We start from the raw sequence: 26,621 nt of genomic DNA, 5'->3' as shown, positions 1-26,621 counted from the left end.
GGGGAAACCGATTAGGGCCGAACACTCGTACAGGCCCTATACACTCAATATGTCGGAGACGCTGATTTCCAACACTCCCTCCCGTCTTCACATATTTGCGTCAAGTCTCAAATCTCAAATACAAAATATGATATGTTTACAAATATATATGAACTTTTTAACAATAACAAACTTAAATCCAGTTATAGGAACAGATTCAGTCTTTTGGTTCCTTGCTTTGGCAATTGGTCGTCTCATTAACTTCTGTTTCTCCTCTCGTTTAACTCTCATTCTTTAGATTGATCAGATCCATTACCTGTAATTAAAACAAATTAATTTTCAAATGGTTTCAGTCGTTACATTCGTCACTCAGTATTGTCACTCGTCTTGTTCAACACAATTTCTGTCAGTCGTTTAAAAGTCCCATAGGGAAGAGGTTTAGTAAATAGATCTGCTATTTGATTCCTTGAAGGAATCCAGCCTATTTTAATGAAGTTTCTTTCTACACACTCTTTCACATAGTGTTCTCTCACTTCAGTCATATGTCTCAGCTTATTTCCACCACTCGTCTGTGCACTCGCCTCAGCTGCTTTGTTGTCACACCATAGTTGCATTGGAGTAAATGATTGATCCAAGATTATTTTAAGAGAATTGTTCATAGCAATCAACTCTTGACTTGCTTCGCTCATCGCAACGTATTCTGCCTGACAAGTCGATAGTGCTACATAATTTTGTTTATGAGACTTCCAGGCTATTGTATCTCCATACAGTTGTATTAAAAATCCACTCGTTGTGATGGAGCCTTTGCAATCAGCAAAGCTAGCATCCGAATACGCTCTTAGATCATCCTGATTAGACAAATAATTCAGTCCTACATCCGTCGTTCCTTTTAAATATCTAAACACTCGTTTCACCATTTTCCAGTCATTATCCACTGGATTTATTTGATGTCTACTTAGCACATTGACTGCATAAGCTATATCTGGTCGTGTTGCACCAGCCAGATACAATAGACTTCCAACAGCTTCTCTATACGGAATATTTTCATTCGTTTTTGTCACTCGTAGCAGCTCTGGATCCTCACTCTCTTCTCTAAGCTTTCGTTCTCTGTTGGCCGCCTGTGTTGTAATCATAGGAGTTTTTCTGTGGATGTGATTCTGAAAAATTAAATCTCTTCAGTATCTTCTCTATGTACCGTTTTTGATTCAGGACCAATATTTTATTTTTCCTATCTCTCGTTATACCAATACCCAAAAATTCTTTTGGTACACCTAAATCTGTCATTTTAAATTCACTTTTTAATCGTTCTTTCACTTCTTTCAGTTTATTCTCATCATTACTTGCAACTAAAATATCATCAACGTACAACAGTAAAATCAAAAACTTCTTATTATTCCGCCAGGTAAACAAACATGGTTCTTCATTGCAATTAATCAGGCCTATACCTAGAGCTACTTCTGTAAACCTTTTGTTCCAACGTTTTGGACTTATTTTCAAACCATATAACGCTCGTTTTAGTTTGCATACTTTCTCTCGTCTGTCGGTATCACTTATTTCAATTCCATCAGGTATTTCCATGAAAATTTCCTCATCAATCGTCCCATTGAGGAAAGCAGTTTGCACATCTAGCTGACAAACTTCCAGATCATATTTATTTATAATGGCCAGCACAGCTCGAACTAGTGGTAGTCTGGACACCGGAGCATAAGTCTCTTTCAGCTCGTAGACGTTTCTGTCTTTGAACCCTCGTATAACCAGTCTTGCCTTGTGTCTTATTTCACCATCATCCTTTACTTTCCTTTTAATACCCATCGAGAATCAATTATATTCGCTCGTTTACCATCACTCGTTAGTTTTGGTCGATCAATGATTTCCCACACGTTATTTTCCGACATTGATTTCAACTCATTATCTACTGCTTCTTTCCAGTAAATAGATTCACTCGATGACATGGCTTGTCTGTAGGTAGCAGGATCCTCATTTATTCTTGCCAGCATTGCACAATACATTTCATCTTCTAGGTTTTCTATTTTTCTATCATAGTCGTCATTTAGTTTAGATGTAAACATAATTTTACCTTCAATTTCTCTATCACTCATGCTTAATTCACTCTGCCCATTATTATTTGTTATTATGTTATCACTCGTCACATTCGTGTCTGTTATTACAGGATTTTTCCTAGGTCTTCCTCTTTTTCTTTTTATTGGAATCTCTCCCTCCGTTTTTAACTTATCAGTACATTCGTTTATATTTTCAGAGAATTCCACAAACCATTTGTCTTTTTCTGTTTTCCACTCTTCAATTGGCCAGTTTCTAATGCTGTCTTTACCGTATTTGTCGCCATAAAACCAATTTCTCGTTAAATCGCACATCTCTGCTCTCGTAAAATTTTCCTTCTTCAGGTTTTAAAAATTGGTACCCAGTGGGAGTATAGCCAACTAACACCACTCGTCTTCCTTCGAAACGGAACTTTGGTCCAGTCTTCCGTTGAACTTTAATGTAGGCAATACAGCCAAAACGTTTAAGTTGGTTTATATCAAAATTATGATTTGGTGCAAATCTACTCATAGGAGTTATCATGTCATTTGCTTTATGAGGGGTCCTATTATAGGCATAGACAGCTGCACTCAAAGCCAATCCCACATGTTCTCGGGTAATTTTGCATCATACATGTAGGCTCGCACCTTCTTCTGTATAGTCTGATTAAACCGCTCTGCAACACCGTTATGTTCAGGGGTATCAGGACTAGAGACCTGTAACTCTGCACCTAATTTATTTAAAACCTCTGTCGTATAACCACCTTTAAATTCAGTTCCCTGGTCAGAGCGTAAATAGCACACTTTGGCATCTTTTCCAAGCAGATTTCGCGCACTCTTCACAAATGCTTCAAAGCAAGCACCCGTATCACTCTTAACTTTCATCGCATATGCCATTGCCAATCGCGAATAGTCATCAATGAATACAGATATAAATTTGTATCCTTTAGGATGAGAAGGTGGACTAATTGGTCCCATCGTATCTGAATGTATAATCTCCAGTGGAGCATTCGCTCGTCTACGCACTGTTTTAAATGGCAACTTGTTTATTTTAGAAACCATACAGATCTCACAATCCATGATCGATTGATCGAACACGATCTTCTGAAGCTCTTTATTCTCGGGTAATTTTCTTTGCAATGCCTTTAAATAATTTACTGAAGCATGCCCCAGCCTGACGTGCCATAACATTGCTTTGTCATAATTTGTTTTATTATTACACTCGTTTAATGGAGATTCAATATCTGTTTGTTTCTGTTACCGGCAATTCATTTGGATCGTTAATTTTCCTATCCCATATGGTTGTTTCAAAGTTAAAGTTTTGATACATTTTATTTTTCATGTTTACATTCTGATCATCAGTGATACTTGACTCAGTGTATCCAGTCAGAGTATTACTATTGGTCTTCCTTTCTCTGTCTTCAGTCTGTACTTTGTTCTCCCATTCGTTCACTCGTACCTCTTCACACGCTTCCACTCGTTTGTTTTCACCCGTTTTCTCTTGCCTGCTCTCAATCGTTTCCACTCTTTCTGTACCGTCTATCGTCTCATCTGTTGTTTTTGATTTCTTTGCTCTCGTACACTCATTATCATTTTCGCTCATATCTGTTCGGTTAATAAAATTTTCCTCAGCACTCGTTTTGTCTTCTGTCGCAATGTTTCGCCACATACATCTTGCTTCATTTACAGTTGTTTTGTAATCACTCGTCAAGTCAGCTAAAATATATTTGTTAGATCTTTCGCATATATTACTCTCGTTTCCAGCCGTATCTCGATTGATTTCCAGTTCAATAATCCAATAGGGTTTATTATAAACACCTGTAATGAATAGCTCATTCGAGACTGGATCAAATATATTTATCCTTTTCTTATCTAAATATATTGCTAATCCCATTTCAGCGAATTTTCTCAGGGACATAAGATTATCAGAAAGAGCCTCCGCAAATATAACGTTATCAATTTTCATAACTTTGTTATTGTCCAGGATTACTTCAACCTGGCCTACTCCCTCCGTTCTCAGGTCCGCTGAAGGATTTTTATTAGCACATTTTATTGTACCGTAGTCTTTTACGTCCAGGGTCTTAAAAATTATTCTAGAATTGTGAGATGTTCTGTCGCACCTGAGTCGGCTAAGAACTTGGCTACTAATCTACCTTCGTTATTTACTCTTTCTCTATCATCATTATACTCGTGTAAAATATCATCGTTTCTTAACTTAGAGTTAATATCAGCCAAGAATGACTTACCCTTTGCAGTATCAGCTGATTTCTTATTCCCATCATTATTTGATTTGGGCTGTTTGAAGTTCTTATTAACATATTTGACCTTTATTTTGATTGAATCTGCCTCTCTTGTAATTATAACCTCTCGTATTATCGTCATTTCTCCTTTTCAATGTCTGTCGTCTGTCGTTAATCTGTCCAGATTTTTGTAAGTTTTTATTGTAATTATACCTGCCATTACCTCTTTTATAAACTCGACCACTCGTAGATCCTTGCTTCTTTAGTCTTTCCTGTCTTTGAGGACACTCGTCAGCCTTATGGTTTGTGAACTTATTACACTCGTAACATTTCACAACACCTGTTCCTTTTCGGGGGCAATCATAACTGATATGACCAAAATCAGAGCACTCATAACATCTCGCACTCGTACCTTTCTTAACTGTCATTGCTGCTCTGGTCTCTCCTGATTTTGTCTGATTTCGATTTGCCTCTGCCTGCATCAAAAACATTTTCAGACTCTCATAATCTAAACCCTTACCAGTCCCACTCACTCTTATAAACTCAACAGCTTGAACAGAAGGAACCGTGGTCATAATAGCATTATAAAATGTGTCGCGTTTTTCCTCCTCAGAAAAGGTCGCAGTGTCTGAGATATTCCCATATCGCGTATGCAGTTTTCAAACCTTTCACAAAACTCAGAAGCACTCTCTTTATCTGGTGAATACTGCATGGTGTGAAAATTCCTTCTAATCATACTAGTAGTTAAATTCACCTCATATCGTTTTAATTCTTTTATTTTATTTAGTATTTCGACAGGATCTTTTAAATGAGCTACCTTTGTGTGATAGTATGACTCTAAACGATTTATGAGAATATCACGCACTTTGAATTTATGTTTTGTCAAAGTATTTGCATCATAATTTTTAGTCGGTTTTTCACTCGTGTCAATTACATACAATAGTTCAAGCGATCTCAATTCTGAAGAAAATAATCGTAAAAGTATTCAAATTTCGTTTGATTAGTTAATTTGTAATCACGGCGCGTACCCACATCTTTACTTATTATCTCATACTTTATTGCATCTTTAACATCATCAGCTCTAACGTATCTGTCGTCATTCTGTCTTACATTGCTATTTAAATTATGACCACTCGGTTCTCCCAGATTGATGTCTGAGCTTCTGTTCTGGGTCATGCAACTCACATCAGGTTCACACTCTTTTACCTGTTTTATATTACACTCGATTTTCTCTACTTGTTTACCCAGATCACTCATATTTTGTCGGTTACGACATAACTCTTCCATAATTTCTGATTGCCTTTTCTCCATGCTTTTCATAGTTTCAGTTAAGCTAGCCAACATTTTGGACTGCTGCAACAGCATATTGTCCATGGCATTGAAGCAAGGTATCCAGGCAGTCGCCTTTTCGTCAGTCTTTTGTTTAGTTTCTGAATTGTGTCATCTAAACAATTTTTATTGTCAGATTTATTCAATAGTTTAGGAACGTTAAATTTCTTTAGAGATATTTTTACCGGTTTTGTCTCAATTATTTTAGGTAGACCTTTACCTTTTGTCTCAGTGGCCAACTGAGTTATATTATCTCCTTCTACATTATGAATCATAGCTCTCGTTGTGTTGACACTCCTCTTATAACTAGTTCCGTCATATCTAGTTCCCTCGTCACTCTTTCCGTCGTCACCACTACTGTCGTCATTCGTTCTGTCGTTACTGATTCTCTCGTCACTCTTTCCGTCGTCACCACTACTGTCGTCATTCGTTCTGTCGTTGCTGATTCTCGTAGCCAACCATTGTTCCTCTACAGGATCAACTATTTCCTGTTTCTTTACAGTACTCGGCAGCACAGCTTTCACGCCCTGTTTCTTACATTTGTCCAGCCATACTTCTAGCGCTTTCAACTCCTCTTTGGTAACAAATGTTTTAGCTGCAATATATTGAGAAAGAATAAAAATCTGACATTTGGCAGGATTTTAAATCATGTCGTTAGCTGGATCCACCGAACACAAGTTTCTCCAGACTAAGACGAGCAAGTATACATTTACCCGAACACAAGGTTACACATATACAAACTCTACTCTCATACATAGTAGCCAAATGCACGGCACTCAACCACCAAGCATGAGTAATTTGATTTTAATGGTTTAAAAATTATTATTTAGAATGTCTTCAGACATTCATAGGTCTTTTATTATTCGTGCTTTAAATATGCACAGTTACTCGAGATTTTTAATAATTAAATTTACGATGCATCTTAATTATAATTTCATTTGTATAGCTATACATATTTTCTTGGAAATATTTCAAAAATAAAATAAAATACCCTTCGCTCACCTGCTTTGTACTCAACACTCGTCTGAGTTTTTAGTGAAATATAATTTTCATGCAGGGATAACTCAATTTCCTCATTTGGGTGGTTTGCTTTAAGCATAAACACACCCTCCAGCTTGACCATAACATTTTCAAATGTCATGTTATCAAGCATTTCATTTAACGTGTCTATTTCAAGAGCTGTAGGAATGAAAAGAATTGTTAGTTTACATGCAAACATATATTTTATAGTTGATCAACTTTTATTTAATTTAGTGTAGCGAGAATTTGGCCCGTAGTTCGAGACAAAGAGCCAGTAATGCGTCTTTCATTTGTTTGTTTATTATTATTTTTTTCATCTACATTCCTTCGCTCGTTGTCTAGCACTCGTTTTCCCGTTCAACTGTCTGATCATGCGCACAACTCGTCAATTGTCGTCACAATGGACTCTCAAATTCCCGCCAAGCCAAACCTCGCCGCACGATCGTGCTTAGTTTCTAATTTATTTGTACTTAATCATGATTTATTTTTATACTAGGCCTAGATTTTAAATAACCTTTATTCAGTAAAATGAACAATGATTTCTTTGTTTTAGCTAAACATTGGACACTCGTTGACTATTTTCCAAACCGTGTCATCACTCGTCAAACCGCCTTTCATTTAATAATGTATACATTAATTTTCTTGTTCATTTTACTTTAAAAGAATTGATACTAACTCGACGACACTGTCGATCCTTCTTTGTCTTTGTTTTCAGCCATTGAAACTGCAAGTCTTCTTTGTTAGATTTTCCAAAATCACTTACACGTTTCTCTATACTACACCTTTTATAATTTAACAAACACTTTATTAATCTGCTCAGTGAAAGCGAGCTCTGGGCCCATAACCTGTTAGAGGTTATGAGGATTTAAACAATAATAATAAGACTTAGTTTAATTAGAAATTAGAACTTTATTTATCAATGAATATATTATTGAACCGTAATAGACGACCAACTTGAATCAAGTGAAGAGCACGACGAGAGACGTTAGCCGAAAGGCTACGGGGGAAACCGATTAGGGCCGAACACTCGTACAGGCCCTATACACTCAAATATGTCGGAGACGCTGATTTCCAACAAGATTATTGATCAATTAAACTTTATATCAATTAATAATAAATTTGTAGTAAACATATTATTAATCAAAGGTAAATAAACGGCTTAATTAACTTCCCAGTGGGAAGTTATAGTAATGGGTCCGATTTTGCGAATCCCAAATTTTGACATATCTCCACGTTTCAAAGTCCCCAGAGTTGAATACGATAGTTTTTACGTGGACGTCTGTGTGTGCGTATGTTCGTATGTTCGTACGTGCGTTCGGAATTATTTTTTTAGAACTGATTAGATTTTCGGCGAAATCGGTCCAGCCATTTTTTATGCAGAATCAAAAAACTGAAAAAATAGTGAACTACCTAAATTCTGCAATTTATAAATTATACCATTTTTTAGACGGAATTTCGAGATCTTTTGAAAAATATGGATATCAAATGTTTAGAATAATTGTACAGAAATATGATGATAGTATTTCATAGAAAAAAAAATTTTTAAAAAACGAAATCAGCAATAAAAGAATTTTAAACTTGTGTTGGGATGGAGAAAATAGTGTTGAGAAAAAATAAAATAGTCAATGATTATTGTTAATAATAAGAAATTGTGTTCATAACGATTGAACATTGTTAATAACAAATGATTATCGATCATAATAATATTTGAATAAAAAATTTTTTAACTGTTATGAACAATAAAAATAGAGATCTATGCAATATATTTGAATTCTTTTAACGCGTAATTTTTTCTTTTGCTAAAAAAAAGTTACCAACCGTACGACATGAATGGAGACTCATTCTTTTTGTTTATAACAATTAAATCTGTTATGAACACAAAAAATATGGATTCTCAAAGTAAGTAATCATTTATTTTTATAAATGAATAATACATGATTACTTACTTTGAGAATGCATTTTTATAATTTTATTTATTTTTTTCCAGAATTTCTGGAAATGTTGAAGGAGAAGTTGGAAAAGAGCGAGGAAGGGAGCTCCTTGTTAGACACGATGACCAGGAGAGTTCTGCAATCAGAACTCCCTGGTCCTACGGACGTCGAGATGGCATCTCCGGAGCTCCCTCCCAACAAAGTACCCCCCGAAGCCAAAATAAAAACTAAGTGCAACTTATGATTTTTTTATTTGTAATTTTATTTAATATCGATTAGTTTTTTTTCTACTTTTTATTGATTTAAAAATTTTTTCATGTGTTGATTTATTTAAAGATTTATCTATTAATTGATTTATTTATTTGTTAATTTATGTATTTGTATTTTTACTTGTTTATGTATATATTTATTCTTTTATTTATTATTTCTTTTTTTTCAATTATTCATTTATTAATTTTTTCATTGCATATTTACTTTTTTTTTTTTTGTTCATAAATTGGTTAATTTATTTATTGATTTATTTATTAATTAATTAATTTTTATTTAATTTATTGATTTATTTTATTGTTTATCGGTTTGTTTTTTATATACATATATTAATTTGTCTATTCATTTATTTTTTTTATTTATTGATCTATTTTATTGTTTATTTATTCGTTTTTTATATATTTATTAGTTTATTTATTGTTTATATATTGATTTTTTTATTTATTTATTGTTTATTCGTTAATTCATTTTTATTGTTTATTTATTTGTTTTTTGTATATTCATTTATTTATTAATTTTTATCTATTTACTATTTTTTTTTCTTTTTCTTGTTTATTTATTCATTACTTTATTATTATTCTTCTTTTTATTATTATTATTATTATTATTATCATCTACAGGTAGAGGGAAGAATGGGGGTGCTCACCACACCCCGAAAGAGAAAAGACAGGCTGAGGGGGAAAATTATGTTGGAGGACGATCAGTCGTGAGGGGAAGGATTGGAGGCAAGGGCAGAGGAAAAGATAGAGGACGAGGAGCAAATAAAGTTGGAGAACGAGGAAGAGGAAGCGGTAGAGGAAGAGATGGTGGTCAAGGAAGAGGAGGTGGTCGCGGACGAGGAGGAGGTCGAGGATGGGGAGACCCCAGAGGGCATAGAGGCCGTGGCGGGGGTCTTACCCTCTATCAGCATTTTTATGCTTAAATTCAAAATAAAAATAATAATAATTATAATTATAATGAAAATATTACTTTTAATAATAATAATCATTATAACAATAAAAAAAAATGGTGTTTTTTTATTTTCTCCACTGGGAAGTTAGTCGTGTGGACCTTTCGGGTCGCACTTAGATCACTGCAGAGCACTGATATTTGTAATTAACAGTTGTTTTTTTGCAACTGATATGTAGCTGTGTAAACCCTCCCGCGAAAGTAAAGAAAAAAATTCTTTTTCAACAGATATCTACAGTATTCGACGAGTAGACGAGTGTGCTAACCTTAATTCCGTTAGTTACAGCCTGTAACTGTTATCAACAATGAAAAAACGTCAATAAATAATCGATTCTAGTTTTTTTCGCAGAATATATATAACATCGACTAGATGGGATCTCTGATGACTCTATATCTACTCTCGCAGATTAATTCATCCATTACAGCCTGTAATTGTTATCAACAATGAAAAAACGTCAACAATTGATGGATTCTAGTTTTTTTCGCGGAATGTGTTTATTATCGATTAGATGGGATCTCTGATGACTCTATATCTACTCTCGCAGATTAATTTGTTTATAACAGCCTGTAATTGTTATCAACAATGAAAAAACGTCAATAATTTGTGCCATTCTACTCAGGTGTTTGGTATAAAATGTGGCACTCTTTGCCGTAAATGTTTTAATTTCCTTACTTAGCTCCATCTCCACATGAGCATTTTCTTTTACAAGAGTATTCAGATGAAAGCCCAAGTATTTTACTACTTTCTTCTTCTGGATTACCAGCTTGTTGTTAGTGCTCATTGTTTCATCCTTATTATTATCTTTGACTTCAACTATGAATTGCTTTATCGTTTTCGCTGTCTTGGTCAGGAGATGAGACCAGTTTCTATGGAGAATGATGCATCCCTATTCATTTGGATTTATTTTAAGATTCCAGCATCTGTAGATTCATTCAACTTTGTAGAATAGGCAGGCCAATTCCCTATCTATCTTTTCAGCATTATTGTTTGCGTCACATATGATGAGATCATCAGTATAAACAGTTGACTTGGCATGACTAACTTGATTCAATCTAAAGGCGTTCAAAAAATCGCTTGTGAAGATATTAAATAAGACTGGGGAGTTCACTGTACCTTGTTGTAATCCCTCTTTCACATAAAATATCTCAGAAGATGTTCCTTTGCCGTTCCACGTAACAAAGTTCTTATTTTTTATCATGCTCATTATTAATGATATTTGATTTTCGTTAAAGTTTTTCTTTAGTAATTTATAAATGAGACCACTTTGCCAGACTGAATCAAAAGCTTTTTCCATATCTCTCAAAATGGCCCCGACTAACTTGTCCCCGGAATAGAGCATGATGTCCGCCAAGAGCTTTAGAATGGCGTGGCAGGATGAGTGCCCTCTTTTAAAGCCGAATTGGTTGTGTGGGATTACAGAGAATTTCTCACAGTGATCTACTATTCTGATATTGATGATAACCTTGGGCCCCCGGGGTTGCATAGATGTCTCTGCTCTTAAGATATGTCGCGCAACAACGGGGGCAGATTAGACTATAATCCGTCGTACCCCACTTTCGTACTGCCCTATATGGCAGTCTGAATGGGGGTACGTCGAACACGCCGAGCGCGAGACGCGTTAGCGACCGCCGACCAAAGCGGAGAAAGTTGGTACTACGGGAGGCCAAATTCCAAGCCCTGTGCCTGGGGCTGCAAAGTCAAAATATGACATGTAGGACCAGGTACAACTGGCCAATTGAGGTCGGACTCATAGTGGTATGTTGTAAGGCCTCGGGCTTGTTACGTGTATCCCTGTGCCTGTTCTAGGTGCAGGTATATGCGTCCCGGGAAATGCCATCGCTAAGATAGTAGTGTAGTATAATTTCCCAGAGTTATGCCCAAAGTGGCGAGGTACTCATTACCGTCCTTCGGACGGAGGGAAGCATGGCATTGATGATAACCTTAAATACCTTGCTTAACGAGGGTGTAAGGCTGATTGGGCGGTAACTTCTGAGCTCAGAAGCATCTTTACCTGGTTTTAATAGTGGCAGCAATTTAGCTGTTTTCCAGCCGTCAGGAAAGTACCATCAATCAATTGCATGATTGAAAATGACTGTAATTGCTCTTATTACATTATCCGGTAGGTTCTTTATGACAATTGGCGGGATATTGTCAATCCCAGTTGACGTCTTATTTGGAAGCTTTTTGATGATCCCATACACTTCATAAGAATCTGTGAATAATTTGTACCCCCCTGAGCAGAGTGTACCTGGGTCGTCTGCTTTACATTCTTCATTGAAGCTGGTAACTGTATTTCCATTTTCCAGTATTTCATCATACCTTGCTAACAAGGGGCTAACTTTACTATTAATGATGTCCGTAAGTCGTTGGCCACTATTTAGTGACTTAGGGGAGTTTATTTCTTCAAAGACTGCGCTAATCATATTCAGCTTACTAGCTTCATCACAAATAATAATATTCCCTTTTTCCGTTTCGTGATCTGTTTCGTTGATTTTAGCTCTTTTGATAAGTCTGTCATCCTCTTGTTTGCTAATCTTGAGTGATTCTATAGAGATTCGGCGTTTTTTCCTTAAATATCTATTAATTTTAGGAAAAAAGTTTTCTGACGACCTGAAATCGATGTCATTTATTTGTCTCTGCCAGTACCTTTTAATAGCCTTATCAAATTCCACTCTTATCAAATAGGTTATGTGAGCCAGTAACTCTTTGGTGAATGCAAATAACCTTTTAATTGCTTTTACTTTTCCCGATTCAATTTTCCTGATAATAGTCAACAGTTGTGATTTGTTGAGTGTGGTACATTTATATTGGTGTGGTTGGCCACATTGAGAGGCTGGCTGTGCGTGAGCGTACGTTTTGCTAGTCAGTTAGTTGACTCTGTGTGCCCAGACAAAAAGTAATATTAAATAAATGTAATTGTTCCTTATTTAAATAAAACCGATAAATATAAAATAAGACTATTTAATCTTTCATGATTTCTTGTTTTGAAGTCTTTGTATTTTGGTATTTACGTATTTAAGCACACTGTTTGAGTTACCACTTGATTTCGGAACGATGGCCGTGATAGCTTCATAGATTTCGATATTTAATTGCTCCAGAAGTTCGTTTATCCTTCCTCTTGTGATGTTAGAAGTAACTGGGATCTCAATCTTTGATTTGACCTCCAAGAAGCTCTTGAAGTTATCCCAATCTGTAGCCTTGTAATTACATCTGGGTGTGTCGCCTATATCTTGCAGCATATCTATTGTCTCAGTTAAACATACAGTGCTAAATAATCGCTTTCATATTCTAAAGTTTTGATATTCTCGTTATTCTCTAGGTCGGTGAAGGTGAGCCTATTATCTGCCAGACAAAAATCTAAAAATGTGTTCGCTGGTGTAAATTTTGGATCCAGAGAACTGTATATTCTCGCTCTTATTTCCATTCCCTCATCATCAAGCCATTTTTTGATGCACTCTCCTCTTTGGTTGGAGCCTTTGTCCCCCCATAATGGAGAACGAGCATTAAAATCGCCTGCCATGATGTAATAATTCTTAGATTTAGATAGTTTGAGGGCTTCGAATAATATGTTAAGCTCCTTGATAAAGATTTTCCTCTTATCACTATTAGTTGCATAAATGCTGACAATGAACAGATTTGATTGACCCATCTTTATTTTAATTATTGTGACCTCAATAACCATGAACTTAGCTACTGCTGGAATAATAATATGCTCTGTTTTTATTTCCCTTGACACCAGGCCTGCTGTACCCCCACCTTGCTTTGCATTCTTCCTATCTGATCTGAAAATGAAGTATCTGTCTAGACTTATCTTATGATTATTGTTCAATTTTGTTTCAGACAATAGTGCAATGTCCGGGGAGTGCTCGTCCAAAAAGTTTGACAGATTATATCTTCTATTATTATGAATTATAGAGTTAACGTTTATTGAAATAATCTTGAGGTCTTTAATTCTTAGTGGTCCAACTTGATCTGTAGGACTATTTCCTCTATTTTCCTTTGAGTTTCTTATTTCCATTTTAGGTTAAGTGATTGGAATATACATATAATCTTTTTTTTCTGTGTTGCTCGACACTTGGTTTGATATCTGCTTGAGTTTAACACCTATTGCTGTTAATAGATCTTCCTTAAATGAGTTGACCCACACCGGCTGCACATTCTGTTGATTTGAGACATTTGGCTGTTGGACTACTTGTTTTGGTTGCTCATTGGCCGCTTGGCTTCTTAAATTCTCACATCTACTTGTGTTTGGACCTGTATTGACAATATTCGCATATGAGACTCCAGGAATTATTGGTTTAAGATCAGCAATTTTGTGTTTGGTCATTTTTTTAGGTTTAGTTACTATTTTGTTTTTACTATTTATTCGTATTTTTTCATCTTTCAGCCCAGCATATAATTGAATATAAGGGCAGCCTTTGTATGATGCAGGGTGACCACTGTTGCCACAATTTACACAGTTAAGGGACTCCTTCCTTGTCTCTTCTTTAATAGGACATTCACCTCTGCTATGATCATTAGTGCACTCTACACATCTGTACTTAAGGGCACAATTACTACTAGAATGCCCTAATCGTTGACAGTTTTTGCACTGCATAATCTTCCTTCTTTTGAAAGTGTGGGTGTATATATTATTACTAATAATTTCTGGATTCTCAGATGAAGTCGATGTATTGCTTCTTTTTCTATTTCTTAGTTTAGGAGTTACAATTTTCCATTGATTTGGTGGTTGATTCATTGTATGGACCGACGAAGAGCTTGCGCTCGTTGCTTCTGCCATGGGTTGGGTTTGTCCCTTTCCTCTCGAGTATTTTTTTAACGCTTTACCAATATGTGACCCATGCTTCAGTCTGACTTCATTAAATAATTTATCCATTGAGAGAGCATTGGGGAATTTATTTGAACTTTTACTACTATTACGGGTGTTGTGAGTATGACTCCCCCCTTGTGCAAACTTTTTCTTTACCGCGCCTGGGCCGGCTGCTGATGTTCTTCTATTTGTCTGCTGCATTGCTGGTCTCGATTCTAACCTCACTTCGTTGTCGATTACGTTTATATGGGATTCTATCCCTGCTGACTTATCTTCTTCGATCAACTTAGACATTAGGTTACTGAGGAACACTAGATGCATCTATTGATTATTTCTTTATTACTTTTTTATATTTTTATTACTCACTTTATTGAAAAAATTATCACTAATTAGCGAGAGCAATGTGTACCTACCCACATCGACGGTAACACTCAACCCCTAAGCTACCGACCCATTTATTTCAAATGAAGATAAAATTATATTGAAAGTCTTAAGTGGGGTAGGCTTGCCCTACGGAACCCAGAGGAAAGATTATTTTGTTATTTGTCTCATTTCTATCTATTGTGATAGATAAGACTCCGAAAAGTCCCTACTGTTTGTGAGATTAAGGCTGCTGGGGTTTTATTGCCCAAGAAAATTTTTTAAAAAACTCTTCAGATACCAAGTTCCAGGCCTCTCGAGCGGTCCCAATATTCTTTAAAAAAGTATATTCTTTAAAAAAATATTGTTATATTATTAAATATTATTTTTTTAAAAATATATTATTAATATTATAAATATCATTATCGAAGCCTTTGACTCATTATTATCATGCATAATTAAATTCTCTTTTATTTTTCTTATAAACATCGTTATTTGTTATAAAAAAATTGCTTCGGTCATACATCATTTTTTACTCTCCTTCAGCGTGATTGTGTATGAAATTTGTCCTAAAAAAATTCATTATTACGATTAATTAAATATAACATTGATAGGCCTGACCACAAAACGTACGTTTCCGTAGTCGAGCGTGTTACCTCTGCGCTGTTACAAGAATATCAAATTGGTTTTATAGCTTTTATGTATGTTGTGAACAGTTACGTGCTGGACCTTTTCTATTTAAAAATTTGTGCTTCAAAATTAACTGGCTTAGGATTCTTGTGATGTGAGTAAAAGAGAACACAAATCTTATCTCTTTTCTCTCTTAGATTAAGGGGCGTGGCTGAAATAAACCGTTGCAGCGCCATCGCTCGATGGGTTCACAGAAACTTTCATGTTGTGACCTGAGATTACCGACATGTTGACCGAAACTTCGTCCGGATTTTTAACACAGCATTGGACTTCTATGCTCTGGTCTCTCTTCTCTGCCGATGTTCAGTCTGCGCATAAACATAGCAATGGTGCCGGAACAGAAATTTTTCTCATCCCCATGCGATTTTATCTCAAACTATAGCTGTTTCTATAATCCAGTGAGTTGAACGAATTTCAACATCAAAACACAACGTAATTCTACGAATTTTATTTATCTTTGTAAATTTACTCCTTATTGGTAATTAATTATTATGGAATATACATGTGATGAATAATCTTATCTAAAAAATGTAACATTTAAATTTATAAGAACAAATATCAAACAATTGTTTTAGAAAATACAAACAATACAAGGTGAGTCTATACTATTATTAATCATACATTACACATTTTTTAATCTCTTAAGTAATTGTATTAAATTAATCAATTGTCTGTAATTTATGATGAGATTATTATGAAAGTATATCAAATAATTCAATAGCAGTTTCTTAATTTTGCTCCATTTACTTTACTCCAAAATGCTTTTTTGACAGTTGGTGTTCCAATAATTACTGCAATGTCAATTAAACTGTATCTATTATTGTATAATTGAAGCTTTTAAAAGCTAAATATTTCTTTACATGAATTTTTATGATAATCTTTTTCTTTCACAATAGCATAAATCATTTCTGAAAGCAATGGGAAGAAGTCGAACACCATCTCCAAGAAGAAGAGATCGTTCGCGAGATCGCTCTAGAGAACGAGATCGTGATAGAGATCGAAGAAGGCGACGTTCCAGAGAAAGGAGAAGAAGGTATTGTTCTAAATTTTAAAAGTACTTATAAATAAAAAAATTTATTAAACTTATTATAAAAATATCGTTCAATAAAAACTGAAATTTTCCATTTCAGATCTATTGAAAGAGATAGAGTAAAATCTAGAGATCGTGATAGAGAACGAGAAAGACATAGAAGATCTTACAGTAGATCTAGATCGAGGGACAGGGATCATTCTAAACCAAAACATAAAGTCGTTACTAGTGAAAGGCCAAATATAACAGGTATGAATTGTTTAATATTAAAAAATGTATTTGAAAATTCGTTATAAAGTCTTTTTATAAAATTAAAAAAAATATATTTCTTATAATCTTAAATATTTGTGTAACATAATTATGAATTTTTATTCTATAGAGGCTGATCTTCAAGGGAAAACGCCCGAGGAACAAGACATGATGAAAATAATGGGTTTCTGTGGATTTGATAGTACTAAAGGTAAAAAAGTTGAAGGAAATGATGCTGGAGGAGTTCATGTGATATTAAAAAGGAAATATCGACAATATATGAATCGTAAAGGTGGTTTCAATAGACCACTCGACTTTGTCGCATAAAAAATCAGAGAAAAAATAATTATAATTTATATAAAAAAAGGAATACTACCACCACATTTCCACGAGCCACAATGATTTATATTTTAAACTGAAGATGATGATGAATCTCTTCGTGCTCTTTTTGATGGAGGTGATTCTTCAATGAGATCACTGTCAATTTCTGTAGTTTCTTCTCGTGTTTCATCAAGTGGAAGATGCCTTTGTGAACTTTGTTGTTGTGTTTGGGTCATCATCTGAGAATAATATTTATACGTAAATTATTTATCAATTGAATTAGTCAAGGAATAATAATAAATACCTGTGTAATATCAAGCCTTTCAAGTCCTTCAACTAGTTCAGGCTGTTTTATTCTGAAGTCACGTGTAATACTGTGCTTAATATGACTCTCAAGTGGTATCTAAAATCAATATTTATAAACGATAATTTCTTATAATAAAACATTAAAATATGTAAAAAAAAATGACTATTTACTCCAGTCTTCTTTCCAAGTGCTAATATTTCCTTATTAAACTGTTCTACTTCATACACAACTTTTGGAATGAATTTAGTTTCTTTTAAAACTTTATTACGCAAAGCTTGAACATCTGTTTTACGACCACTACTTTGATGTTCTTCGGTGAATGTTATTAAATTATAAAAAGTAGTTTTGAGTGATTTGCCAGCCAGTTGAATGACTTGTATAAATTTCACTGCTTGGAATGCAGGATTTTGTGCGGTAGATTTATTGCTGAAATGTTTCGTAAGAGTATTTATAATATTATATAATTGCTGAAGGTTTTTAAAAGTTTGTTCTGTGTTAGGGCCTGGATTTATTATAGCATTAGCTAAATATTCTTGTGTTTGGATAGTGTATGATAATTGTTTGCATAAACATCGCTCTTTTTCTTTCATTTTTTCACGAAGCATCTCATTTGTCATAAAAGATGTGTTGATAACAATTTGCTCGGCTTTCAATCTACCCAATGCCCAAGCTGCATTATTCATTTTATTTTTTAATGAATTATTAAATACTGTATGAGCTTGTAGCAATGTAGAATCGTTTAATATTTTATATATCTCCGTGATGGGAGGATCGCTATTATCTATAGTTCCAAACTTTTTGCATAACTCCAAACTCATTTCATCTAAAATTTTTCCATATTCTGCATCACGATCTTCAATCATGATTATTAATTGAAGAATAATTACTGCAACAGGTGCATCGATTTTATCTGATTTAGCCATTGTTTTAAGCCATTCAAAGAGCTGTAATAAATTAAAAATTTTTAGCCATTTTCTAATAATATGAAGCCAAATGAATTGTAATTATTTAAAGAAAATATTTCATTTATTTAAAGTATCGTTACTTTGTTCATTTTAACACTGGTTAGTAAAGCTTTATGAGCAAGTGTGGATATAATTTCAAACAACACTAATGGGATTTTTTTAGTTCCTTCATTTTCTTCTAATTCTTCAGCATAGTGAGTGTCAATGTGAGTTTGTAATGATGATATCAATTTGCATAAATGATTTCCGATATCCTCAGAAACTTCTACATCACCTGTAATAAATATATGTAATAATTTATTATATTTATTAAAAATTTTTACAAATTATCAAGTTACTTACAGACTTTGGAAAGAAATATCGGCAATTCTGAACTAAACACAGTGCACATTAAATCGCATAATTCTTTGAAACATTCAAGACAAAGAACAGCAATTTCTTCATCTAATGCTCGTACGGTATCTAAGCCTACTATTGTGTTATGATAAAGAACTTGTCCAATTTCAATGTAATCCTTAATATACTTTTTACAATGTTTTCTTCGTTCATAATTCCATAAATTTTTCACTCTATGAAAAACTTGAATGCATGTACGAAGTGTATAACTGTGAAACTCTGTACGCTTTTTTAAAATACTTGCTTGATCTTCTGTAGACCAAGGAACGCTTGGTTCAAACAATAAAGAAATCATTTTTTTCAAAGTCTGAACATCCATCAACGTAGGAAATATTTTTATTGACATTGGCCGCCCACGGGGTTTTTTAAAAGTACTGTCATTTTTATCTTTTTTATTTTTTGGTTCCACTTTTTTTGGCTTGTTAACTTTTTTACTAAACTCTACTTGGTCATTGTAAGTTTTAAAGAGACTATTCACGCTCTGCGCTACATTGTCGTTATCTGGAGACCAGGAATTTATTTTATAAGCTATTAGAGTTTCGCAAACAGATATGCTTAACTGTAAAGTCAAAACTTTTTGCTGTGACTTGGGCCAATTATCCATTAAATCGATATGATCATCAAGATCTATATCCTCTAATTTGAGATGAGACATCCTTTTTGATAAAGATTCAAGAACCATGCTAAGCTGATCAATACAAGGCAAGTCTTTATCTGCTACATGACAATAAATTTTCTGCAATGCAAATATAAGGTTTCCAATAGGTTCTTGAAGGATTGCTTCTGGGCCATTAATATTACAACATTGATCAAATTTCAGAGGTGGTTTAATGTTCTCATCAGCTTCATAGTAAGTATTCAAGCGGGTCAGTAACATGTCAATTATATGTTCTGCTAATTCAGGATTAGATGAAACAGCATCATCTAAACCTTTATATAAATGCTGCTTGATTTCAACTTCATGTGATAAACATCTGGTCAATATACTTAAAATTTCAAGACAAAACGCTGAATTTTGTCGAGGATTACTTCGAGTATGTGGAGTAGTTTTTTCAACAGTTGCTTGAGTATAAATTGATCCTGAAGTAGATGTTGAAGTGTTGGAAGATGATTGACTTAAGCTGAAAGGTGCAATTTTTAAATCCATCAAAAATTGTAAAAATCCTGTGACCGCCATTTGACGGGTTTGAATTCCTTTTCTAAATAAAGCCTTTCGTAAAATTAACACTAAGGTATCTCGAATGTTAGCTGACAGTTTAATTAAAGGCAAAGTTGCGGCAAGAACTTGGCTTGCGGCTTCTCCAGGTATTGCTAATAATTGCTCAAGTAGTGTAGAAATCCACACTTGAGAATCAAGAACTGTTAACGTAGATTTACGGCACATATAAGATAAACAGTCAGTATATTGTGAAACAGAAGCTCCTGAAGCTATGATTTTATTCGTAAGGTGTTGCAAAACAGTCGCACCTATTTCATGTCGTTTTTTGATTAATTTTTGGATGATTTTCAAACCAATATCATGAAGTAATTTATCATCAACATCTTTTATCTTAGCTTCTAGAAGAACGAAAGACAACTCTACAAGACCTTTTAACACTAAATGACGGTCTTCATAACTGTTCTCTATTACTTTATTAAAGTTATCCATAGCTTCACAAGGTCTTGGTAAAATTTCTTTTAGCCACGTAGCAGCTTTTCTTCTTTCATCATCCTGAATTTTTCTGATGAGAGCATGTTTGATTATATCAAAGACCTGGTCTTCATAAATGTCTGATACAAGAAGCAACACAGACATAGGGAATGGATCCAATATAAACTCTGGAGCATTTGTGATGTTTTTTAAATGACGTAAAAAATCTTTTAAACTTGAATGATTCAATAAAACTGACTGACGAATGTGATATAATACTGTACTTTCAGCGTCTTTAACTTCTTTTAAATTAATCTGTCCAATACTATCCATATCATAAGCAGTAGGACTCTCTTTAGACGCTAAAGAATAAACGTTGGAGAAGAATTCTGTTAATGTGTTAATTACAAGTCTTCCGTCTTGATTATTACTTAATTTTAATAACTGATGCACAAGTGGAGGAAGCTCATTATGGTTAATTTCGGAAATCTTATCACATATAGCTCGAATAACTGTTCCATGATCTGCTGGTTGCATCATAATTTCCGCAAACATTTGAGTTAAAGGAGTAAGAATCCCTCCATCCCATGGATGATTGCATATTGATTTGATTATTAGTGATTTATATTCTGTTCCAGTTACTTCACTGCCTTTGTAATTAATAAATTTCTCATCTTCTAAATTTTGAAGCAAAATAGGTAATATCTCTTTCCAGCAAAAAAATTGATCATTATTATCTCTTATGCTATTTAAACAATAATCAACAAGTTTGACAAGTTGCAGTTTGGAATATTTAGAAAAATCTTCAATAATTCTGTTCACCAAAACAGCTACATATGATCCTGTGACGTCACTTTCAATTATTTTATTGAGAAGAGCTTCTACTAATTTACGACGATTTGTTTGTCCTACTTCTGATGTTGGAATATACGTCAAAACCATATCAAGTATTTTTGGTGCATTATCATGACCAATTCTTGGTAAAATTAATTCCATTAACTGAAAATTGAAGATATTTTAATTTAAAGTTAAAATTATTAATAACATTATATGTTTTACATGCCATATATCATTAAATTTTTTTTACAAAACATGAAATCAATATTTGACAATAATTGTTTTAATAACAGAAAATTAAAAAACAGTTAACCTCTAAAAAACATTTGATTTCATTAATAAATGATATTACCTCATTAACAGTAGCATCTCTAATTAAAGATCTAACACCGTCTTTATCATCTTTCTTAATTAACTCTTTTAATCGTGAATAAATAGAACTTTTATCAGGTGTTTTCATTTTTATGCGTAATTTGTTTGTGTTTTTTAACGCAACTCGTGTGTTGACAATAAATTGCTTCCCGCCAATTTAAAACATGCTACAATGCCATCTAGCATACAAACGACAACTACAATAGCACTGTGCTGTGCCATCTGCCGATAAAATTAACGATACTGATGTTATCAGTCGAGCAACCATTTTTTAACGGCCACTGTCCGGATAAACAAACACGATCTTTTACAACGATGTTCCAAATGGTGCTTCGAAAAAAAGCTTGGATTCTTATCTATTACTTTTGACGTAGCAAAAGTGAGTTGTTTAATATTTATATCAGTCAATAAATTAAAATAATATTCAATAAAAGATTATTAATAAACTCTTAAGTTAATTTTTTTTATGTGATAAAATAAGTTATCTTAGATAATACAACATAATTATTTGTAATAATCGTTAAAATCTAAAGATTAAAAATCATCTGAAAAAACGAATATAAATCCATTTTATGTTTTATACGATAACAATCGCAATTAAATGTAATAATTACATAGGGGAAGTTGGCTTATAATAATGCTTTACAATTAAACGATATTATTTGAGTACTTATATTATGGTGGCTCATTATAGCTTACATTTATCCTAACATGTAAAAATTGGAACAATATTGATATATATCTATATCGATTTGAGGATAACATGAATGAATATTAGTCGAGTTAGTTCCTGGATATGGAGTACGTGCAATAACTCACGTTGAAAAGTCATGTGACGTTAATTTACCCCTATAGCTAAGAAAAAATATGACGGATTCCATTCATAGAAATTATGCAACTACTTGTGCAAACAGCAATTGAAGTACTTCTGCTATTAAGGGTGATTTTGATGTTAAAGAATCTATTTAAGACTGGTAACTAAAGAGAAAATCAATTCATTTGCTTGTGTACTAAGATTAACTTCTTAAATTAGGATTTCCTATTCAGGTAATATGACTTTGATTAAAAAATTACAATATTCAGTTGTATATAGATCATTATTATATTGTGTTGAATATTATTCTAACATCAATGTATTTTTTGAAATGATTCTAGGGTTGAATTTGTATGGTGTCCGATTTATCTGATAGCCCTGAATACAAAGGATATAGTTGGTCACAGATGGTACTTCTATTATCTATTTATAGAATTCGAGGTAAAATTAATTATCAATTGAATATTAACTAATTAAGCATTACTTATGGTTTATCAATCACTTCCATTTACCAGATGATGAGGGTTATTAATGATTTAATCAACTCATTAATTTATACTCTTGGATTCATTATTTCTACAATGTCTCAACCATCGGATTTATAAAGGACTGACAATAATGAATGTGAAAAAGTAATTACCATTACTTATTACTACTCTTAATACAAAATCTAATTTTATCTACTTTTATTACATTTATTCAATTTTTTTCAGATTTTATTGATTGCAGCACCTTGTAAGGGACACATTTTCACGACGTTGTTTCATAAAGTTTTCCTAAATAAAGTTAAACTCAATATAAAGGAGAATAAAATGAACATTCATGAATAAATGATTCCACGGGTTGTTTAACTTCCGACGGATATCGAATAATTAAAAGTAATGTACTTTAATAACTCCTAAGAAGAGTGTCAGACAAACAAGACGATGATAATTCTCAGTACTATTTTGTATTCTACTTTGTTACAGAATGCACTATTTCAAATATTCAAACCAAGTTGTGATTGAATAACTAAGAATTGGAATCTCGATATATCGTTTATGTATCGTTAAAATTAATGGAAAGTATGTTACGAATACAAACAATTCAGTGGTCGATAGTTAAATGGAGAAGAGCAAAAGGGATACGAACAAAGCTATGGGAAGACATTTTCTTCAACAGTAATAATGAGGTGCATCCGTTGTGAATCGACCATGAAATTAACGTCTTTTTCTTAGTCCCGTTGCAGGGATTCATGCTACATGAATGAAGCCGCTCGTACGTCAGACTTATTTTTATTTTCATTCTGAAAAAGTAAATTTTTTTTATTCTGCGCAAGTGTGCAAAGGTATTCATTCGTGTGTTTGATTCTTTTATAGGCTACAGTTCGATATCCAATGTCAATATATGTACAATTTAATGATCGATCAAAAAATAGTAGTTACTATTTTTCTGATGTTTACCAGATGTGACACTCACCGTTTCTCGCGAAAAAGTATAACGTCCAAGTGAATAATATACTGACTATTTTTTTTCATTAAAGGGTAAGTAAACATACATGACGTACTTTTAAAACACACTTTTCCATAGTTCTTTTTTCTGACTTGTTACTAAAATTAAAATTGTCATTTTCTCATAAAGTTTCAATGAATTAAAAATTTTAAGAAGTATTAAAATTACAATAAATGATTTATGATTGTAAGCAAATTTTCTTTGGGGAGAATTTTTTATTACACGTGTGACTGTCATTATTAATAACTCGAGTTACTTGTATTTACCAAGATTATATATTCAGATGGAAAAAAATGAGAGTTTGCACAAATGTAAAGTCAATTATCATTACGTACTATGCTGAATTCTAAGTAGACTTAGTTACTTGACCTTTAGAGAACAAAGATCTAGAACTTTTTGCTTTAGGTATTCCTTACACTTTTCCAAATTTAGTCTTGCATAGTTCAGTTAAATTCATTGAAAATCTAGTCAGCTCTCAGTTACTTCAAGTCTTATCACTTTAACTTCTTGTAAATAAAATCTTTAAAACGATTCTGAAATATCAGCAGATATTTTAATTTTGATATTATTCATTAAAAGATTTATATTATTCTCTATTTACTTTGAAAAAATATTTTAAAAACTAGTAATGTGACCTTCCAATTTATCCTGATGCTAAAAGTGCTTATCCTTTAGTTAATTTTTCTTTATGTTACCTACGCGTATTATTAAAATTAAAATTCATATTAAATTAGAAAGCAACCCTCTCACAAAGCTAAATGAACAATAATGTAATGATCATAAGCAGCGAAGGTTAAATGCTTATAAAATCATTATTCCATGATGACTGTTGAAATCAGTGAAATTGAATGCTTGTTAAATCCCATAATTGTCCTCATTAACCAAGAATTAAAGTTAAAAAAAATTTAATTTTAATAATAAAAATTATAATAATGACATAAAAATTTTGTTTGTGCGTAGGATGTTATACATCGACGACAAAGTGAATGAGCAATAGATTGTCATTCAACCCAATGGCTAGATATCCTGATGCTCCTGGCTCATCTGTACGTATTGCTGAGTTTTGCAGGGGTGGGGATTGGTCTAAAAACTTTCTACCCTACCCCTAGGATGTTAAAGCTACTTGCCTATTGGTTATGTGCTTTCGTGACGTAACGACGTTGCCGGTCTATGTACAGGTCGTAACACGCGGAGCGTCAGTCTGATCCTGCTTGCCAGCCTGAGTCGTTTGAATTACGATCCAACTGAAATAATAAGAAAAACGGTAGAAAGGACTTGGAGAAGAATTTTCCCTTACAATATCATCGTGAAATGCGCCTGACTTGAACTCGACTTCTACTACTTGGGAACTCAAAACACTTCATTATTCGTGTCAACAGCGTTTTTAACAACGTGATAAATACTATTTAAGGTCAGTTTAAAATATTTTCATTCTTAGATTATATATTTTTAATATTTTATGTTATTATTAATCATTATTCAAGAATTTTATTATGTGATTTAGTGTGAAAAATAGTGGACTTATGTTTTTTTTTTCAATTTATTAGGTTTTTAAAAACTTTTCATTAACGATGACAGGATTGATGATTTTGTTCATTCTATTTGTGGTTAAATTGATCGTTGCAAACAAGATTTTACAATTGACCATTGGTTTTATAAACGGTAGAGAAGTTCAATGGAATGCAATTTCGCGGGAAGCAACAGGCGAGAAAATATAGAGCGAATTTGAATCAATATTCGTTGGCTCTTTCTCTTTAAATTATTCTCAATCCAATATTTCAACTATTTTCCCACCATATTAACTTTAATTCGAGTAAAAGTTGAAATAATCAGCCAATTAAATTTTTTTCACAGCTGCAAACATAATATTTAGATTTAAAATAATTTATGAGTATTTAATTGATAAAAACAAATTTTTTTTATTTCATTTATATTTTTCTGCCTATTTTTCATTTATTTCTGTTAACATAATTGACAAAGCGTCTGATTTTAATCTCGAACGATCTACATGAAGCATCATAGCTTCGTTCAGGTAGAGATGAGCATTCTCTTTGATCATTCAAGAGCGAGCTTTTCTTGTATGCCTTCATATGGCTTAGACAAAAGAAGTTTCGCCTGAGGAAAAAAAAATAACGTAGTGCACTATCATCACGCGCGTGTCAGAGGCTTAATGACGTCACACAAATTCATACATTTCACTTGATACTGATTAAAATGTATTACCAATGCATTGTTCTTATCTGATATTTTCTATTCTTTGGTTCAACGACAAAGTTAAAGTCTTGTCCACTTTTTCCTTCATAGACATTCAATTCGGTCCAATAAAGAAATTAGCATTGAAAGCAGATGTAAAATGTAGTTCTCAGATAGTTTCATGCTAACGAAATTATATGAAACAGAGATAAATGGCGAAAAAAAAAAACTCAGAAAAGAATCTCTTGGTGCAACAAATTTGAAAAATGAAATTACTCATTTAATTGCATTTGAATATAAAATATATATTTTTTTTTCTTTGTGGAAAAGATCTTGACACCTCAAGGCATCTATTTGATATTTGCGTTATATAGAATTAAAAAATGCTAATTTAAAAATAAACTG

At 33.2% G+C, this 26,621-nt stretch overlaps 5 protein-coding genes across 5 annotated transcripts in view; 3 read left to right on the top strand and 2 right to left on the bottom strand.

The window, feature by feature from the left end:
* Positions 1–57: 57 nt before the first annotated feature.
* LOC118064577 (uncharacterized) lies at positions 58–7,674 on the bottom strand. Its single transcript, XM_035079263.1, has 4 exons — positions 7,281–7,674; positions 6,587–6,763; positions 5,805–6,179; positions 58–295 (listed from the first exon to the last, which is right to left on the bottom strand). Exons 1-4 carry the CDS (start codon positions 7,321–7,323, stop codon positions 267–269), a joined length of 624 nt encoding a protein of 207 aa, XP_034935154.1. The 5' UTR covers positions 7,324–7,674; the 3' UTR covers positions 58–266.
* A 732-nt stretch (positions 7,675–8,406) lies between these two features.
* LOC118064548 (probable H/ACA ribonucleoprotein complex subunit 1) lies at positions 8,407–9,730 on the top strand. The gene is made up of 3 exons (XM_035079232.1): positions 8,407–8,503; positions 8,592–8,762; positions 9,423–9,730. Exons 1-3 carry the CDS (start codon positions 8,431–8,433, stop codon positions 9,722–9,724), a joined length of 546 nt encoding a protein of 181 aa, XP_034935123.1. The 5' UTR covers positions 8,407–8,430; the 3' UTR covers positions 9,725–9,730.
* Positions 9,731–15,918: 6,188 nt separating this feature from the next.
* On the top strand, positions 15,919–17,677 carry ytr (yantar). Its single transcript, XM_035079238.1, has 4 exons — positions 15,919–16,205; positions 16,508–16,644; positions 16,742–16,890; positions 17,021–17,677. Exons 2-4 carry the CDS (start codon positions 16,529–16,531, stop codon positions 17,215–17,217), a joined length of 462 nt encoding a protein of 153 aa, XP_034935129.1. The 5' UTR covers positions 15,919–16,205; positions 16,508–16,528; the 3' UTR covers positions 17,218–17,677.
* On the bottom strand, positions 17,090–21,858 carry FANCI (Fanconi anemia complementation group I). The gene is made up of 6 exons (XM_035079237.1): positions 21,699–21,858; positions 18,826–21,508; positions 18,564–18,757; positions 17,689–18,462; positions 17,516–17,614; positions 17,090–17,450 (listed from the first exon to the last, which is right to left on the bottom strand). The coding sequence occupies exons 1-6, from the start codon at positions 21,804–21,806 to the stop codon at positions 17,301–17,303; spliced, it is 4,008 nt and encodes a 1,335-aa protein (XP_034935128.1). The 5' UTR covers positions 21,807–21,858; the 3' UTR covers positions 17,090–17,300.
* A 3,355-nt stretch (positions 21,859–25,213) lies between these two features.
* Positions 25,214–26,621, top strand: part of Tk (Tachykinin) — a 52,276-nt gene continuing 50,868 nt past the window's right edge. The window contains exon 1 of the mRNA XM_035079290.1: positions 25,214–25,434. The gene's annotated coding sequence lies outside the window, so the exon portion shown is untranslated. The remainder of the gene's footprint in view (positions 25,435–26,621) is intronic.

The sequence above is a fragment of the Chelonus insularis genome, unplaced genomic scaffold (genome assembly GCF_013357705.1).
Source record: "Chelonus insularis isolate UGA/USDA-ARS -01 unplaced genomic scaffold, ASM1335770v1 contig_23_pilon, whole genome shotgun sequence".
Classification (NCBI taxonomy): domain Eukaryota; kingdom Metazoa; phylum Arthropoda; class Insecta; order Hymenoptera; family Braconidae; genus Chelonus; species Chelonus insularis.
Note: the sequence above shows the minus strand (reverse complement) of the source record. Positions and strands in the feature narration are given on the sequence as shown.